Source organism: Electrona antarctica, assembly GCF_951216825.1.
Source record: "Electrona antarctica genome assembly, chromosome: 13".
In the NCBI taxonomy this organism is placed as follows: domain Eukaryota; kingdom Metazoa; phylum Chordata; class Actinopteri; order Myctophiformes; family Myctophidae; genus Electrona; species Electrona antarctica.
In genome coordinates, this window is record NC_136794.1 from 34,970,783 (window position 1) to 34,989,450 (window position 18,668).

Genomic DNA, 18,668 nt, shown 5'->3' on the forward strand with positions numbered 1-18,668 from the left:
TTATCTTTACTGATGTCAAGATTGGAAAAGTCAATATTGGCCTTGTGAGAGAGAGAAAACGCATATAATGACTGAAATAAGAATAACTCAACCGTTATGAATTTATGAACCCCCTAGCGTAGTAGGCCTATGGCCAAATGCTGGGGTGAACAAACATTCAGCGAAAATATATATATCAGTTATTTTCGGCAAAGAAAGTGTAATGTGAAAGCGGGAGGGAGGACTATAGACTACAGAGCCCTGCGGGACACCGGTCAACATCGTTTATTGAGATTAAATGCTTAAAACTTTGGGATGCACCGATCAATATATCAGCCACATATCGGTATCGGCCAATATTTGACGTAATCGGTCAATATCGGTATCGGCAAATGAAGCGGACTTTAACCGATGACATTAGCCAATATGTATCTGTTGTTGGTAAGCATCAATTTTGCGCCGGCTATGTTGTTGTGTTGGTTATCTGGTTATCTGTAGTCTACCAAGCTGCAGATTCTGCACAGTAATTTCTAATAATGAAGATGTATTTGTTTTCCTGGCACAAAGGGGGGAAATAACACCCAAAACTGTCGATCCATCCATCTTCAACCGCTTATCCGTAGTCAGGTCGCGACAGCTCCACCAGAGAGCTCCAGACTTCCCTCAACAAAAACTAAATATATACAAATATCAGTTTCAGTATATCGGCTAAATAATTATTCTGAACGGATCGGTATCGGCCATGAATCTCCACATCGGTGCATCCCTATTAACCCATTTTGGACGGGAACCCCTTTTGGTGTTAGCATTATGTTATGCTTTAGCTATTGAAAAATAGCAGATCTACAAGCTCATAGCGCGCCACCGAGTAGCGCGCTACGAGCTTGTAGGTCTGCTATTTTTTTTAAATCGAAGAACGACTGACAAACATTTTTTCAGAAAGAAAGCTTTTTCAGAAAACTGTCAGGATGTAGAAGACATTTTTAGAATCTGATCTCAGGTCAAAATGGGTTAAAAAAAGGTCTTAACGGAAACTAAGCACAGTTGTTGTATGCGTGTTACACGTGTTGAGATCGACTACACTGTCCATGCTCGTTCTTCAACCCAATTCTTTCCTCTCTTTTTTGTATCGTATCAAATCCTGTCATGTCTGCCTGCATGCCCTGTGGCACCTCTGTGGGTTCCCTCCCCCGTTTGCAATGTTTGTTTGTTTGTTTGTTTGTTTGTTTGGAACGACGGCAGAACCTTTTGGCTGCGGCCGTGACCAGCAGGCCCAGCGGGAGAGCACAGGCCTAGCGTCTGTCAGAGCCGCTGTACCACCGGGGCATTAACCCTGACGAGGAGTTCACCACCGGTTCAAACCCCGACGAGGTGCCTCCTGGGTTGGTGCGGAGCACAGAGGACACAGTATACAACAACATACTGTAGACATACTCTACTACAAGTACAATTTTAAAGTTAACCCATTTTGGGCGGGAACCCCTTTTGGTGTTGCATTATGTAATGCTTTAGCTATTGAAAAATAGCAGATCTACAAGCTCATAGCGCGGCACCAAGTGCCGCGCTACGAGCTTGTAGGTCTGCTATTTTTGAAGAATCGTGAAAAGTGACATGAAAGTGTTTGAGAACGAGTCCGACTGACATAGAAAAACATAGCTTTTTCAAGAAAACAGTCAGATTTAGAAGACATTTTGCAGAATCGTTCCCAGGTCAAAATGGGTTAAGGTACAAAAGTACTGGCATCAAAATAAACTTAAACAAACAAAGGTATATAAAAAGGTAATGTAAATTTGGTTATAATAAATTTACTTTTTACTATTTTGAAAAACATTTTAAAATGGTTCAACTAGTGCCATACGGCCAGGTCTCAAAGCCTCACTAGACCCTCCTCCATAAGTTTCCCCCCACCCACCCAGGTGGTAACAGAGATAGGCTAACATGGCCGCAGGGAATTCAAAATCAAAAGGGCACATCAACAACTCCCCGGGTGCAGTGGTGACATCTCCCATCCCAGAGAGCGCCCACAGGCCATGCAGCGTGTTGTATTTGTGCCGTGACTCGTGACTCCTCCGTGGGGAAACGTAAGCACAAACACGCACGCGCGCGCACACACACACGCACGCACACGCACACACATGCACATGCACATGCACACGCACACGCACACACACACACACACACACACACACACACACACACACACACACACACACACACACACACACACGGAACAACTCAAGCACAGTGGCAATGTGGCATCACAACACTGTACATCCATTACACTGTGTAGTCTAGCCTCTAATGGGATTCTGGACCAATGAAACGGAGGGGAGGGGAGGGGAGAGAGAGAGACACAGAGAGAGAGAGAGAGAGAGAGAGAGAGAAAGAGAGAGAGACAGAGAGCGATAGAGAGAGAGAGAGAGAGAGAGAGAGAGAGAGACAGAGAGAGAGAGAGAGAGTTGCTACGTCTATTGTCATGGTTATCTCCTAATGCGCCGCCCGTTGTAAATCATTTTGGGCAAAGGCTGTCCACTAGAACGCCAAGAATGTAACATTTACATTTTAATGTAAAAATGACAAATGGCGCATTTATATCGCGCCTTTATCCATAACGCTTTACAATGTGCATTACATGCACACATACACCCATTCTCTCTCACATACACACGCGCGCACGCACACACACACACACACACACACACACACACACACACACACACACACACACACACACACACACACACACACACACACACACACACACACACACACACACACACACACACACACACAATTTAGGGGGGGGGGGGAATCGCACAAGACACCTAACTGCTCAAAGGGAGCAGTTAGGAGGTTCACTTTGCTCAAGGACACTTGGACCCTCTAGCACAGCGGGCTCCATGCATGGATTTAACCGGGAACCTTTCCGATTCCCTGGTGGCTGCTCAAACGTCAACCCCCTGAGTCGTACAGTGAATGTCACTCATTGTTTCCTGCTCATAACCACCTGAGCCACTGTCTGGCATACAGTAAATGTCATTGTTTCCCCAACACGGGTACCCAGTGCCAGATTTATACGAGTTGAGGCCCCTGAGATAGAGTAATTCTTTAGGCCCCCGGGCCGGAAACAAATTATGGGGGGAGTGGCAAAACCACAATAATAAAACTATACAATAATTAACACAAATCTCTCTTGATTGCAATTATTTACAATGTCATCAGGCTGCAGCCCACCCTAGCCCAGTTGTAAATCTGGCCCTGCCGGTCCCAGACCACCATGGTGTCTGATAGAGACCTGTAGGGTGCTTCTCGAGGCCCTGTCGGTCCCAGACCACCATGGTGTCTGAATGGTCCTGATAGAGACCTGTAGGGTGCTTCTCGAGGCCCTGTCGGTCCCAGACCACCATGGTGTCTGAATGGTCCTGATAGAGACCTGTAGGGTGCTTCTCGAGGCCATGCACACTACATAGTGACTGCACTGGTTTCATGTAATACCATATAAATTTGTGTCTGTGACGTTGTACTGTGGTTCAAATGTTTGTTATTGTTTTTGAGTGGTGTCCCTTGCTGGCTGGCTGGGTCTGAGCACGGAAATAGGGTTTTGTCACCACCAAGTGTCACTGTTGCGCAGCCTAACACACACACACACACACACACACACACACACACACACACACACACACACACACACATGCGCGTGCGTGAGCACACACAAGCTAGCGCGCACACACACGTACAGTACAACTTGTAGAGATGTCCCAATACTGTATCGGTATCGGAAAAGTATCGGATCGGCCCTTATGTGGTCATATCGGTTCATATCGGTATCGGCAAATATGCCAGTCTAACCACAGATCTGACACAGGGGTAAGGGGTTGACACAATAGCAGATGAATTAAATGTTGGGGCATGTGGAGTTTGCTTTGGAGTTGCCCAAACTGCAAGTGCACATTTGAATGAGGAGTCTGCTAAAAACATAACACGAGATATAAAGCTAGATAGCTATAAACACTATTCCCGGTCGGTGGACTTTTTTCTTTTTGTATTATTATAAATATTATTCTCTGGTATCGGTATTCGGTATCGGTATCTGCTAACACAGAAATTGTGGTATCGGGATCGGAAACGAAAAATTGTATCGGGACATCCCTAAGTATAAGTGTTGTTGTTGTTTTTTTCATTCTATGTACAGTATTGTGTTTTATATGCTGTGATCAGGTGGCGTCCTTGAAAAAGAGAGCTTGCTCTCAATGGGCTTCCCTGAATAAATAAAAGAAAAAAGAAAGAAAATAAATGTCATAAGAATGAGGCGGAAAATGCCACAGAGAGAGAAAAATGAAGTGGCACGCTAGTGACCTTGTGTACCTACTATATTTGAATAGCCAAAGTATAAAATGGTGGTCAAGTCCAGCTCCTTCTTTTGTCCATTTACCGTTGGAGCTTCCCACCCGACATTGACGATAAATGTCATATTGAATATTTCAAAAACTTTTCTTCAGTAGTGGAAAAAGTACTCCATCTTTTTACTTAAGTACAATTCTCAATACTGCAATATAGAAATACTCTGTTACAAGTAAAAGTATGGAAATCAAAATGTACTTGACTAAAAGTACTAAAGTATTGGCATCAAAATGTATTTAAAGTACCAAAAGTAAACATACTCAACAGAATCCAGGTATAGTCAGTCGCGGGCATGTGCATGAAACGAGCATGCGTGCGGCAATTTCACGGGACCGCGCTCACGTAAATACGCTTGCGTTGTCACCCCTCGACTTCTCTGCACGTACAGAAGAAGAAAAAAACCGCAGGTCTCATTGAAAATTAATTACTAGGCCAGTTAATCGCTGCCCGTTTGAAAGGACCTTTAGTCTGCTGCATGGTGTGTGTGTGTGTGTGTGTGTGTGTGTGTGTGTGTGTGTGTGTGTGTGCGCGTCGCGTGTGCGCGTAGGCTACGTGCACGCACACCCGACACCGTTTGACACCATTATGAAAAGTTATTACCCTTTTAACTTTATTGTTTCCGACGCAATAACTCAATCTGCTTAAAACTCATTTCCTGCCGGAGATAAACTGAACACACAGTCTATAATCCTCCAGTGTTTTAATTTGAGCCGTTTGGCGCTCCGAGAGTGAACCGATGTAACCAAACGGACCCCGTCCGTGCACTCTCAGAGCTGAAGCTGCAATCCGGAGGTTATTTAAATTATGTAAGTCACGGCTGGTTCTCAAACAATGGATCGGGAACCGTTCGTGGGTCACGACTCGAGTAAAACATTTTTTTCTTATTCCTAAATATATGAGTGTATATATATATATATAGTATACACATCTACACCCCCGTCTCCCCTTACTGCGTCGCTGCTCGACATGTGGTTGGGGGAACCCTCCGCGCCCGGAAGGGGCTTTCGGTGTAGAAATCGAGACTAATTTGATTGAAGGACACATTGTCCTGATGTGACAGAGGGAAATGAAGTGAAGTGAAGGAACGACGTCCTCATATAGCCTAGCTCTCCCTAACGGGAGTTTAAAAGGAATATTACACGATTTGGAAATCGGTTTGCATCACACCCACTACGGGAGAATCTTCATAAGATTCCCGTCTCTATAGTCTTAAACATGCACGTCACAAGATTTTAACCACTCGAACCCCAGCATCCGTCTTGACTCTTGTCTGATTGCATGCTTTATGTATATACAGTATAGGCCTAATATTGAAAAAAGAACAAGGTGGAGCAGTGCAAGTGAGTTGTTCTGTAATGTCTCGACACTTTTCATGCCGTACACCGAGAAACTTGATGTAAAAATGTATATGTCGACCTAATTAGTCTCTGAATTTTATCATTAAAATAATGATGGGCTAACCCTCCACCAAGCCTCCCCCCTCCCTTGGAGCCGGCCCTGACACCACTTAGCGAGTCTTCGTGCCGAACGCAGCCAACTCAGCGCCGTTTGAGATGAGTACCAATATGGAGTTTAAGGGATAGGATCGTAAATCGCCAAGCCCCTCACCCCCCCACGCCTTTCTTCTCATGCGCACAATCCCGTACATCTGAACGACACATATTGACACGTCTGTCGCTCTCGTCACGTTGCAGTAAACAGTGGCTCTCATTGAGAGGCACACACACACTCTAGATAGCGTGTGTCAGCATGAACAGCTCTAATATAACATTGATGCAAACCGAAGAGGTGGCCATGCAAGGCCATGCACACTCAGGCCATCGTCATTCTGAGCATGTCAGAGGAAGGCCAGACACAAACAAGCAAACGCACCGCCTTTTGTTTACTCTGCTCTGGGCTCTAAAGAAAGAATTAGCTCTTATCACTTGGAGAAAAGGTCGGTCTCAGTCCGTCTCTCTCTCTCTCTCTCTCTCTCTCTCTCTCTCTCATATACGTGACAGGGCCCACACACCCCCATTGCAACCGGCAGTGTCTGAAATCGCACACTACTCAGTCCACTATACAGTATGGTATAGTTTTCCGTGTTTGCAGTGCTGTCTGAATGCATATAGTGCACAGTAATTATGTCCTGAAGTGCACTTATTGCAATACCACAACATTATAGGGCACAGCTATGGTCACTAACTAAGGACTATCAGTCAGACAGACGGACGGACGGACGGACGGACGGACGGACGGACGGACGGACAATGGCCGACCGACCCAAAGTGTCCATAAGTGCTTTTTAATTTTGCCAATGAATTTGCTGTACGGTATAGTGCTCCCTATAGGGAGCAGGGAGGGAGCAGTGAAGGAGGGGAAGATTGAATTTCCGACACGGCCATGATCACATCCTTCCGAAAAAGTGTACACACTCCAAATAGAAAAAAAAACAACACAGCAACAACGACGACACTTATGGAGAGGCAGGGAGCTTGGATGTGACTTCAGTGTCATTTATCCCTGCATGCACTCCACAACCCCAACTATATAACTACTCAGCATTTTGAGGGGCACTATAGCCCATCCTATCCCCAGCTTTGTGTGTTTGTACCACGGGAATGATTTGATTTGGTTGAGCACGGAATGCGATGTATGATGATGTATGCTGATAAGAGCACCCCTCACTTCACAGTACATGAGTGCAATTTTTTGTCTTTGCTCAAGTTAAAGTATCAATACCGCTATATAAAAAAAAATCAGTCGCAAGTAAAGAAGACCTGTATTGACTTGAGTAAAATTGCAAACCAAACCTAAAGGACTAAAGTAAAAGATATTTTTTTCGAAATGTGGTTTCCTGTTTGAGCGAGCGGCGAAGCGCTGCAGAGCTATATGACCATATAACAGGCCTTTAATGGACCTGAGCCCGCCGCCCGGCGCTGCCTGCCTGTCAGTGTGGGTCCTGACTGAGTCAGAACCGCTCAGCCCTGGCCAGGTTCAACTTCTACACTACACTGAATTATATGGGCCACAAGTACGTTCACCTTGCCATGGGTCTCGCCCGGCCGAGCGTATTGCGTGCAACGCGCACACACACACACACACACACACACACACACACACACACACACACACACACACACACACACACACACACACACACACACACACACACACACACACACACACACACACACACACACACACACAGCGCTCGTGAGTAAATTTAAGTCCCCATAGTAACTCTAATATGGGTCAATTTGAGAGCAGGGAGTACATAGTTCGGTGTGCTTGCCAGTTCAGGTTAAATACATTAAAAAAATAACTATGGCAGCAGCTCTGAACCTGCAGGCCGGGCCAGAGCGGGTCCCGTGAATAGTGCATGAAGCGGAATTTTTTTTTACTCAAATCTTTGCTTCTGGAGGTCACTGGAGCAAAATATTTTGAGGTGGTGGATTTGTCTGGCCCCAGACCTCCGGGTCCGTATGGAGGGCGAGACAATAAAAAAGAAACGCACTGGGCCCGCCCATCTGCTCAGTTGGGTGGACCTGAGTTGGCTCTCTATAGAGCGTCGCAGTCCCGCCCCTTACCAGGGACCAGGAAATGATTCTCCGTTCATTTTCCTCATAGACATTTCAGAAAGTATTTATTTAAAGACGTTTGCGCCGCGGACAAAGCCAACTCGAGTCGTGACAAATCATGACAACAAACACAATTTTTGGGGCCGAAAAAATAATTAGAAAGAAGAAAAAAACGGCAGGTTACAACACTTTTTTTGTTGTTTTTCTTCTTTGTAATTATTAGTTTGGTCCAAAATAGTGTTTGTGTTGTCATGAGTTGTCACGACTCGAGTTGGCTTTGTCCGTGGCGTAACCGTCTTTAAATAAATACTTTATGAAATGTCTATGGGAAAAATGCATTGGGTTTCATTTCCTGGTCCATGGTAGGGGGTGGGACTGCGACGCTCTATACTGTGCGTTTCCTTCTACACCAAATATCTCAATCGCCGATCTACAAGCTCACATGATTCTGGATCGGCTACTTCTTTTGATGCTGTGGTTCAAGTGGTTAATGTGTGAAGGTTCGAGCTACTCGAGGGAGTCATCATCCGATGCGGTCGTTTCATTTCACTCTCCCCTGAAGCTAAAGTTAAAGACTGCTCACTCACATCCTCTGTGTTAAAGCCCAGACAGAGCCCGCTCAACCAGACAGGAACTGTGTTTTATAATACTTGTATATAAATAGACATCTTTTATTCGCCCTTCCTCAACAGTAGTGAGGGCAGTTTGACTTTTTATACCGTAGGGCTGTGCAAACTGGAAACACCTCCTCTGCTATTATTATTACTGCACAGTTTACACAGCTGTAGGCTTACAGCTTATAATGCAGGGTTTCTCCCACACTGGCAGCATCACGAAGTGAAAAAGTGATTTATTTGTATTTATGTTTCTTTCCCCCATATACTGTATAATCTACATTCTAATGGATGACCACTGTCGATATGTTGACACACAGAACTGTTGTCACCAGGCGACAGGCGGAACAACAAGTATTAAAGGAGAGTAAATCTGGATGCTGAATTTGTGTCCTGGCTTTGATGCAGTGGCTTATTGAACAGCGACAAATCCCTGCCATGAAAACCGCTCATGCAGTGGAGAGTTCACAGAGAGTTTGCAGACGAGGAAAGTAAGTATTACTTTATTAAATTACTGTACCATCAATCATGAGAGAAAACAACCCATTTTTCAGCTTAAATTTGTATAATTGTTACTGCAATTGTTGTACTTTATTGTATTGATTGAATCACTTCCAATTTCACTCGTTTATCCTATATCTTGTATGAGTTCTCTCTCCTGATTGGATAAAATTGGTATCCTGACCTGGAAATGACCTTTTTCTCTTTAGAGGTGGAGAGAGTGACGCGTTGAGAGCTTGTAGATCAGCAATTTTCAGGGCGCGATCGGGCACTCTTTAGCTTCTGAAAATGGGGCATGGATTTACACAGAGGACAGATTCCTTTAATCTCTCTCTTTAATAACTCTGCGTTCAAGTTCAGGAGAGTTTGGAAAAAGGCAATTCTCCTAAATGCTGCCTTCGGGTAGGCATGGTAAATGGTGCATTTATATAGCGCCTTTATCCAAGGCGCTTTCCATAGATCGAGCCCCCTTTGATGTCTACGTGTGCACCTGTCTATGTGTGCACGTGACTGTGTGTGCACGTGACTATGTGTGCACGTGACTATGTGTGCACGTGCATGCAGCAATGATCATGTATGCTCAGATGTTACGTACCTGCAGGGCAGGCTCCTTCTGAGACCACCAGCACCTCAGACTGCTGCTTACAGGCGTCTCTACGTAGGAAGCACTCATTCTGGTAGTTCTGATTGTTGGAGCCGCACACTGGAACATAGTCATTGTTACACTGCAGAGGGGAGAGGAGAGGAGAGGAGGGGAGGGGAGGGGAGGGGAGAGGAGAGGAGAGGAGAGGAGAGGAGAGGAGAGGAGAGGAGAGGAGAGGAGAGGAGAGGAGAGGAGAGGAGAGGAGAGGAGAGGAGAGGAGAAAAGACAAAGCAAGGTTAAGGCCATGTCAAAAACATGCTGGGACCATGTGTTCTATATTTATGAAGGAGTTTAAGCTCTCTCTGTGTGTGTGTGTGTGTGTGTGTGTGTGTGTGTGTGTGTGTGTGTGTGTGTGTGTGTGTGTGTGTGTGTGTGTGTGTGTGTGTGTGTGTGTGTGCGCGCCACACAGCTGTGAGTGAACAGAGATTACAGCCGGCGATTATAGTCTTCTACATCCTGACAGTTTTCTGAAAAAGCTATGTTTCTATGTCAGTCGTTCTTCGATTTTTCAAAAATAGCAGACCTACAGGCTCATAGTGCGCCACTCGGTGGCGCGCTATGAGCTTGTAGATCTGCTATTTTTCAATAGCTAAAGCATAACATAATGCTAACACCAAAAGGGATTCCCGCCCAAAACGGGTTAAAGAGCTGGAGACTGAACAATAAACTGAACACTGAACAAACAAAGTAATTCCAATCAGATCCGCCGATTGGAATTACATAGCTATTAGATAGCTATATAACACTTACTTTAGCCACCTTTAATTTAAGTCCCAAAAAATTACAAATCAGGGTCCATTTGCAGACATTCAGAGTTAGAAATGGGTTAAGACTGAGGATTTTAAAGGTGTGGGGTCAAGCCCTGTGAAGTCATTTCATCTTCCTCTATTCCAATCCTTTGTGTCATTCACTGCCGTGCGGCAGAACAAATGTCATATGAATAATATCAAACAAACAACAGCCAAATCCCGACAACCCAATTTCCGAGAGAAAATGGCCTTGGGCGTTCCATTCGCTTCCACATCCTTTCTTTTCTTAAATGAATGAAAAAATGACATTGTGTTCGTTCAAAGGAATTGACCTTGTTGCAATACGCCATTCGCAGATTATTATTATTTTTATTATAATGATATACTGTATAAGACAAATACAATTTATATCAAGCATTGGATCGCAAAGCCAATCGAGTAACGGCTGTCTTCCATCTTGGATTTTATTTTGTTACTTTATTGTCAATAAAGATCAATTCACGTGTGTTTTGACCAATCTGGGAACCCATCTGCAAGAAAAAATATATGAATATTTGTTTTAGCTGCTGCGCTGAATCTGTCTTGCGAGATCAGTTTTGACCTACAAAACCTTATCTTTGTGCAGGAAAATGTGCAAAAGCTGGATGCAACCGGAATAAGGTTTCAGAATAAGGTTTTTGTTTAGTCTGTCTGTACAGAAAAACCTGCCCGTGGTCATTTGCTGTGGCTCACATTTTTTGATTTCACAAAGTGCTAAAAGCAAGTGCACATAAAACAGAAAATATTTCTCGCATACAGTACATAAAAAACGTGAGAAACAAAAGAACTCGGGATCAAAGCCAACATGAAGGTAACCCAATTTGGAAGTGTTGATGAAAGCAGAACTGCTTTAGATACAGTGCAAATGTTAGGTTTGCAGCTGTATTTTGCTGCTCGCTTTATCTCATTTGTAACTAACATTCTATTTTTTCCCCTCCAAAAAATAGCAGCAGAGAGATGTTTTTTCATGAGTTCTGAAGAAAGTGTGTTGCAGAGACAGAGACGGATCTCAAACAAAGTCAATTGTTTGAGACCCGCAGTCAAACAAAGTAAATGGTAAATGGTGCATTTACAGTATATAGCGCCTTTATCCAAGGCACTTTACATAGATTGTGCATTACATTCACCCATTCACACACACATTCATACACCGATTGCGGCGGAAGCCATGCAAGGTACCAACCAGCACATCGGGAGCAATTTGAGGTTCAGTGTCTTGCCCAAGGACACTTCGACATGTAGCCAGGAGGAGCCGGGATTCGAACCGCCGACCCATGGATCATTGGACGATCTGCTCTACCTCTTGTGGCCACATGCCACATGCCATTTTAGTGTCAGTCTGTTTGGAAGATGTGTGGCGTTGCACCAATCCCCACCAAACCTGACACACGTACACACACTGGTTCAGGGGTCTGCCATGAGAATATAGCCCATTGTACACATATATGCAGTGGTGGAAAGTAAGTAACTACTGTAAGTACATTTCTGGGTGCTTTTACTTTTAGTATTTCCAAAAGTTAACTTGTACTCGACTACATCTTGGATACTGCATGTACTTTTACTCCACTACACTTATTTGAAAACATTATTGCTTTGTAGATTTTGATTATTATTACAAAACATACATTACGTAGTGCAAGTGAGTAATTCTGTAGTGTGGGAGTATACACTTTTCATGCCTTACTGAGAAACTTGATGTACAAATGTACGTGTCGGCTCAATGAGTCTCAAAACGGTATAATTATGCTGCTGTGTAACATAACCCCAGCCTCAGTACTACTAGGTATCGGTCTGCTTTTAGGAAGCACTGGTATGATGATGAAACTGATGTTTTTATGGGATAGGGGTGTTCCGTTTTGTATGTAATGTTTTATGTTGTCTGTTTTTATTGGACCCTGAGTCTGAACAAATAAAGTTGATTGATTGATTGATTGATTGATTGATTGATTGATTGATTGATTAACCACTTCATGTCGACGAGCTTGTAGATCTGTGATTTATGCACACTTGATATTACTGCCAACTTTAGGCAGCCATTTGATTGTATTCATAATATGAATAATATAATATGAATATGAATTGTATTCATAATATGAATACAATCTACTGTTTAATCTTGTGCTTATATTAAAGGCACAAGCATACTGTGCACTACACACTGAACCAATACATCACAGCGTGGCCATCTCTGCGTTCTAATTAATGCATGTTAAAGCCGAACACAGACCCCTGGAGAGAAGATTAAACGCAGAAATTCTAATGTCCATCCATGATTCATAAACTGTGGAATGATGTGTATATAGCCAACATTATCACGACTGCATTATTCAAGTGTGTTCTTTTATAAGTTTGAATGACTTGGGAGGAAAATGTAAACAAATGTAAAAAATCCAATTTCTGGTATTTCTTTTCAGATTGGTACTGAGGAGAGACAGTTATATTATAATGATAAAGTCACAGAAGCATTGTGTAGTATATCTGTACATCTGAAAATCTATAACTGAGCAAACTCTCCGGTTTGGGTTTTTGCATAATATTTGCATTTACATTTTCGATTTTGAAGCAGAAAGCTCTACTTACTGTACTATAGTGCACTCATTATAGACTGAAAGCTTTTGTGTGAATACATTTAAATATGTTTTGGTCTCTTTCAATATAATAGTAAAGCTATATATTTAAAATGTGGTCAAAATGCCTAGCCTTTAGACATCATCTCCGTCGGGTGGAAACCTCATTATGTTATGTTCACTTTTTAGGATTCAAATTCAAAAGCTTCAAAAGTTGCAGATCCACAAGCTCAAAACACGCCGCTTAGCGTAGCATCTCGAGCTTGAAGATCTGCAGCATATACTGCAGGGTAGGGTAATCATAGACATGGAAGAAATATTCAGTACACAATCCAAGATCTGCGTTTTTGTATGCTTTTGTGTGATGCTGTAGTATCGTCAAGTAGGGTGTTCATTTACGTGGGGCCACATTCTAAAAGTTAGAATAGAGGTTTCTGCCTGACAGCAACGACATAAAGCTCCGTATTCCGACAGTTCTAGAATGTCCTGTATTCTTGGAACTGTTAGGGGCAAAGTGCCTTGCTCAAGGGCACTGCTTTGATTGTGGCAGAGCCCTTGAGAGCGTTTCTCGTTTAGAATCAGAACCCTCCCTCACACAGTGACTCTTACAGTGGTGAAAGAAGTACTCCTTTTTATAGTAGGCCTAGTAGGCCCTTCGCTAAGTCCCTCCCCAACCCATTGAGATGCATGTTAAATGACAGGATTTCTCCATATAAATATTCAATCATTTCAGTAGCAAGAGCTTCAAAATGTCTTCTTAATCTAGGCAACAAGGCCTGCAGTAGGCTATGCACTGGACCAATGTGCATGACACTATTTCAATACACTAGAAATACGAGGGAATGTTAGAGGGAGAAGCCGTTTCCAACTCAATCAACTTTAACGACTGTCCGCCAAACAAAAAAAACTCTTATGTACCTGTACACAAGATGTAACAATAAAGTCCAACCTTGAACCTTGAAAGATTAGTCCTCTGATGTCGCCTTTCTTGCTATTATTTTATTGTGGTTTTATGCTTTATCAAACTCAACACTGAATCACAGTAGCCTATTTGAGTGAATGTGCTTCGTTGCTTTCAACCACAGCGATGTGAGGTTTGACAGCAGCCGTATGGCACAGTAAGTGGTGTACATGTAGAGCATGTTGTCTTCCACCGAGTATCAGTTTAAAAAGTGCTGCACAGCCGGGAATGTGGTTCATGAATGATTTAAGGGAGCAGTATTGAGTCATGTCTGCTTCCTTTATGCCGTTGGCCAACGGAACAGCCCACCAGCTGTACTGTTCGCAGCAGGGCTCTGTAAGCCAATGGTTTACAGAGGGGGCGAGACGCCTCGTCTGTTTGACGATAGGTCAACATTTTTATTTTATTTTATTTTATTTTAAGAGAAGGGAGATCCAGGTATTAAAACTACCGCTTCCAATCTGTGGCTGTACACCAAGGTTTGAATAGAAATCTTGAAGGAAGAAGAAGGTTACCGTACACACCGATAGCCAAGGTGCCAATACTTAATTTAGGATGCAGAATAGGCCAACAAGAAAAACCTTCTTGTACTCTGCGTCCTACTGTAAATAAAGTATTGGCACTTTGGCTATCAGTGTGTGCAGTCGGCCTCACACACTGAAAGATCAGTGGCCGCACACACCGATAGCCAAAGTGCCAATACTTTATTTAGGACGCAGAATACAAGGTTTTTCTTGACGCACGCACGCACGCACGCACGCACGCACGCACGCACGCACGCACGCACGCAGGCTCGGATTGGGAACCATACAGATGGGAACCACTGCCTCGAGACAGACGACGCAAGACGTGGGCTGTTGCTGGGCAAATTCATAGATCAGATTACTATAGTAACGTTCAATCAGAAATCACACTCAGAGTTCTGGCCCCCTTAAAAAGTCTGTTTGGTTCCATTTCTGCTACTACACTCTGTGTTAAATTCACATTCAGGATCTGTGACTGTTGGAAGAGCCAGAGAGAAAAGAGTGCGATAATGAGGTGATATAGCGGTGGATCAAAAGGCGATAAGAGACACTGAACTGTTTTGGTGAGAAGTCAGAAGCAAAAAAAAAATGTGTGAGGGGGGGGGGGGGGGGGTGGATGGTTCTGAAAGCAGAGTGGAGCGGCGGGAGAGGAGCAGACCTCCAGAGAAAGATCTCAGTGGCACTATAAACACGGATCGTGGGCGGCAAAGAAGCAGCAGAGCCCACGAGGCCTGAGTGAGAACAAAAACTAAAAAACAAGAAGGGGAAAAAAAGAGTAGAGAGCATCATGAAAGGAGGGGAAAAAAGAAAGAAGAAAACGAGGACAGACAGAGAGAGAGAGAGAGAGAGAGAGAGAGAGAGAGAGAGAGAGAGAGAGAGAGAGAGAGAGAGAGAGGGAGAGAGAGAGAGCGAGAGAAAGAGAAATCCCCTTAAAGAAGGGCGCGAGAGAGAAGAAAAGATGGTGAGAGCCACACAAAGGATATGGCTTACCGCAGGGCCCGTGCAAATTCAGCATCATCTTCCCATCCCTCTGCATCCACTGTGTGTGAGCCGCTGGGGTTTGTACGTAACCAAGGGATGCTGCCTTGATGCCAGGCGTGATGCAACCGTAGGGAAAGCTGCCCGGTACTACCCCCCCCACCCCGGTGGCTTATTCTCAGTGATATAACCCACCCACCCATCCATCACTCTCTTCATCTTCTTATAACCGTGAGAGGGAGGAGGAGAAGCGAGGGGGTGGGAAGCGCATTAAAAGTACATTTAGTCCAGTATACTGCACTTGACTACAATTGCGACGAGGCACATTTACTTTAGTTTAGTATGTCCCTTTTTCAATTCATTCATTTTGACGTAATTTCTTTTTTTATATTATCACAACCACTTCTTAAACTCTCTATTCTTTTGGCCCAGGCGGTGGCGTAACCGTCTGGGCACCCGACTGGTAATCCAGTCGCAGTGTGCCGCGGGTTCGACTCCCGAGCCCGACACGGCCTTTACTGCATGTCTTCCCCCATCTCTCTCCCGTTTCCTGTCAGCCTACTGTCTGTCCCTTCAAAAACCAATAAAAGGCGTAAGCCGCAAAAAAAAACTCTTAAAAAAAAAAATAAACTCTCTATTCTTTGTAATGCAGACCCGAGTTATGCAGTGAACTTGGACCACTTTAAATAAATGGCCGATCTGCAAGCTCAAACACTGAAAGCCTACAGAAAACAGAATATTATTCTGGCCCAAAACAACAGCCAACCAAATAACAGCTTGTCAGCCTGCAGTGTAAACCATTGAGCATATTGATCTTCAATTGGCGGGGTCTGGGACCCCTGGGGGATCATCGGAGTTAATACAGGGCGGCCGCCACATCTCAACCCCCGCCAGCCACACTCAACCCCAGCCAGCCGCAAGGGGCGATGGTTGAGCGACCGCCACCGTTCACCACCATTCTATTTGGTTGTATAAGAAGAGCACCTCCTCGTCTCCCCAAAACAGCAATAGCGAAGGTGGTCGCGCTGATCGGATTAATCACTCGCTAAGAGTCTTTAGAAGCATTCATATTTTATATGCGTGGTCACAGGGAGTTGCTATTGAGCCACTAAACACAGTCGCTTTATTTATCCAGCGCGATGTGAAATGGAATACTCTTAAAAAGGACTAGAAAGGCCTAATCCACCACCTTGCTCTTTTTTCAATGCATTGAGGCTGAAGGGGAAGCAATCGAACATGGAGCTGCCTCGACGAGAGCTTTGATTAGCGGTAAGCCAACTTTATAGGTTTATCATTAAATAAAGCGCTTATTAACACGTTAAAGTGTTGGCGGTGCGGGATTGCATTAAAAAGGTGTTAAAGAAGTCCTTAGCCTGGAATGAGTTAACCACTTGCCACCTATGCCACCACCTTACCACCGATTCTGGGAGGAACATTCGACCAAAACAAATAAGTTCTGCCTGTACAAGGACAGTAAGTAAGTTAGATAAGTATAAGTGAGGGGTTTTCAACCCTTTTCAGGCCAAGGACTGAAGCAGGGACCCCCTCTACAAATTGTATGAAATTGTGTTGCAGATTTAACTTTCTCATAGATTTCATAGATAGCTTTAAAGATTTATTTGACACACATTACCTCTTCTATAAATATGTTAATTCATTTTGTATTTTCAGACAGTTAACCTTTTAAATGTTCAATATTTAGTCAACTTGACCCTTAGCTCCCCTAATCGGTCAGCTATTTCTATCTGCACCAACTCTCAGAAAATAGCATACTGTATACACTGTAGCTACAAGCTCACAACGCCTCGCAGTGCAAAAGCTGGCAACTAAAAAAATAACACTTTGAGGATATGGCCCCTTTATTCAACCAAAGCAAAACCAAAACTCAAGTGCTGGGCTTCTGAATAGTAGCCCGAAAATAAATGGAAACGAACAAAGTGCCATATTATAGCCTACTGAGAACGTCCATGAAGGATTAAAAAAATAACAAAGATCATGAGGGGCTAGGTATTTGGCATGCTACTCTACAAAAATGGTACAAAAGTGTTTTTCAAAGTGGCCACTTTGAAATGCCACTCAAAAAAGGTGCTTTCACGAACGTGAAAGCACAAAGGTGCTTTCACGTTCCTGAAGGAGTCAAAATGCAGAAGGCAAAGATGGAAACGTGCAAGAAGATGGAATTAGCAGACAGGTGGAGGAATGAGTGAGGCTGTGTGTGTGTGTGCATGCGTGTGTGCGCGTGTGACAATGTGCATGTCGGGGTGGGGGGTCAAACATAGGGGACTGACAGAAGTTGAGAGGATTTGATCCCAGGCCAATTCTCAGCAGACATGGGGGTGTTTGGAGGGAGACTGCTGTCCAAGCAGACAGGGGTGTGTGCGTGCGTGCGTGCGTGCGTGCGTGCGTGCGTGCGTGCGTGCGTGCGTGCGTGCGTGGAGGGGGACTGCCGTCCAAGGCCATATGGTGCAGCCTTCTGTCCCTGCAATTGGCCGTGCCTTTACACAAACCCCCAGAGGTGGTGGCGGTCGGTCGGGCCACAACGTACCGACCACGCCGCCAATGATGGGAGTGCACCCCCCCACCCACCCACCTGAGGACACAATGGGAGTGCAAACCTGAGGACACGATGGGAGTGCACTGGCCTCTAAGCCAAAGGGAGACTAGCCCTATACGGCCAATGGGACACTAAGCCCGCTCTCCTCTCCCCCACCGCACCATCAAATCAAATGAAATTAACCTTTATTTATAGCACATTTTACACAACCAAAGTTGCTTCACCAGAAAAGATTAAAATCAAACCATAACTAGAGATTGCAGACGTCATGACTACAGAAAGCCTCTTATAAGGTACAATAATAGGATACTGTACCTTATTGGGTATGCAAGAGAATGGAATGCAAGCTGATAATGACTTGCGTTATTTCTTGTTTTTTCTCTGTGCTGTTTACATTTCTGACTAAGTAATCAATCAATCAATCAATCAATCAATCAATCAATCAATCAATCAAATCAAGACACTCCACAAATCTGGCACCACATGCATGTCCCGTCCCGTCTGGTTCCCTCAGGTGCCAGGGAGGGACCTCCAAACTCCTGGTGGTCCCCAGGACCAAAGCTCTGAACGTGGGACGACACTCTGGCTCCCTGTGGCT

At 44.3% G+C, this 18,668-nt stretch overlaps 1 protein-coding gene across 3 annotated transcripts in view; it reads right to left on the minus strand.

The window, feature by feature from the left end:
* The window catches only part of tmeff2a (transmembrane protein with EGF-like and two follistatin-like domains 2a), a 365,596-nt gene that overhangs the window by 76,848 nt on the left and 270,080 nt on the right, over nucleotides 1-18,668 (minus strand). For all 3 annotated transcript variants that reach the window (XM_079517922.1, XM_079517923.1, XM_079517924.1), the window contains one exon: nucleotides 9,651-9,780. In XM_079517922.1, the coding sequence (XP_079374048.1) occupies nucleotides 9,651-9,780 (130 nt within the window). The remainder of the gene's footprint in view (nucleotides 1-9,650; nucleotides 9,781-18,668) is intronic.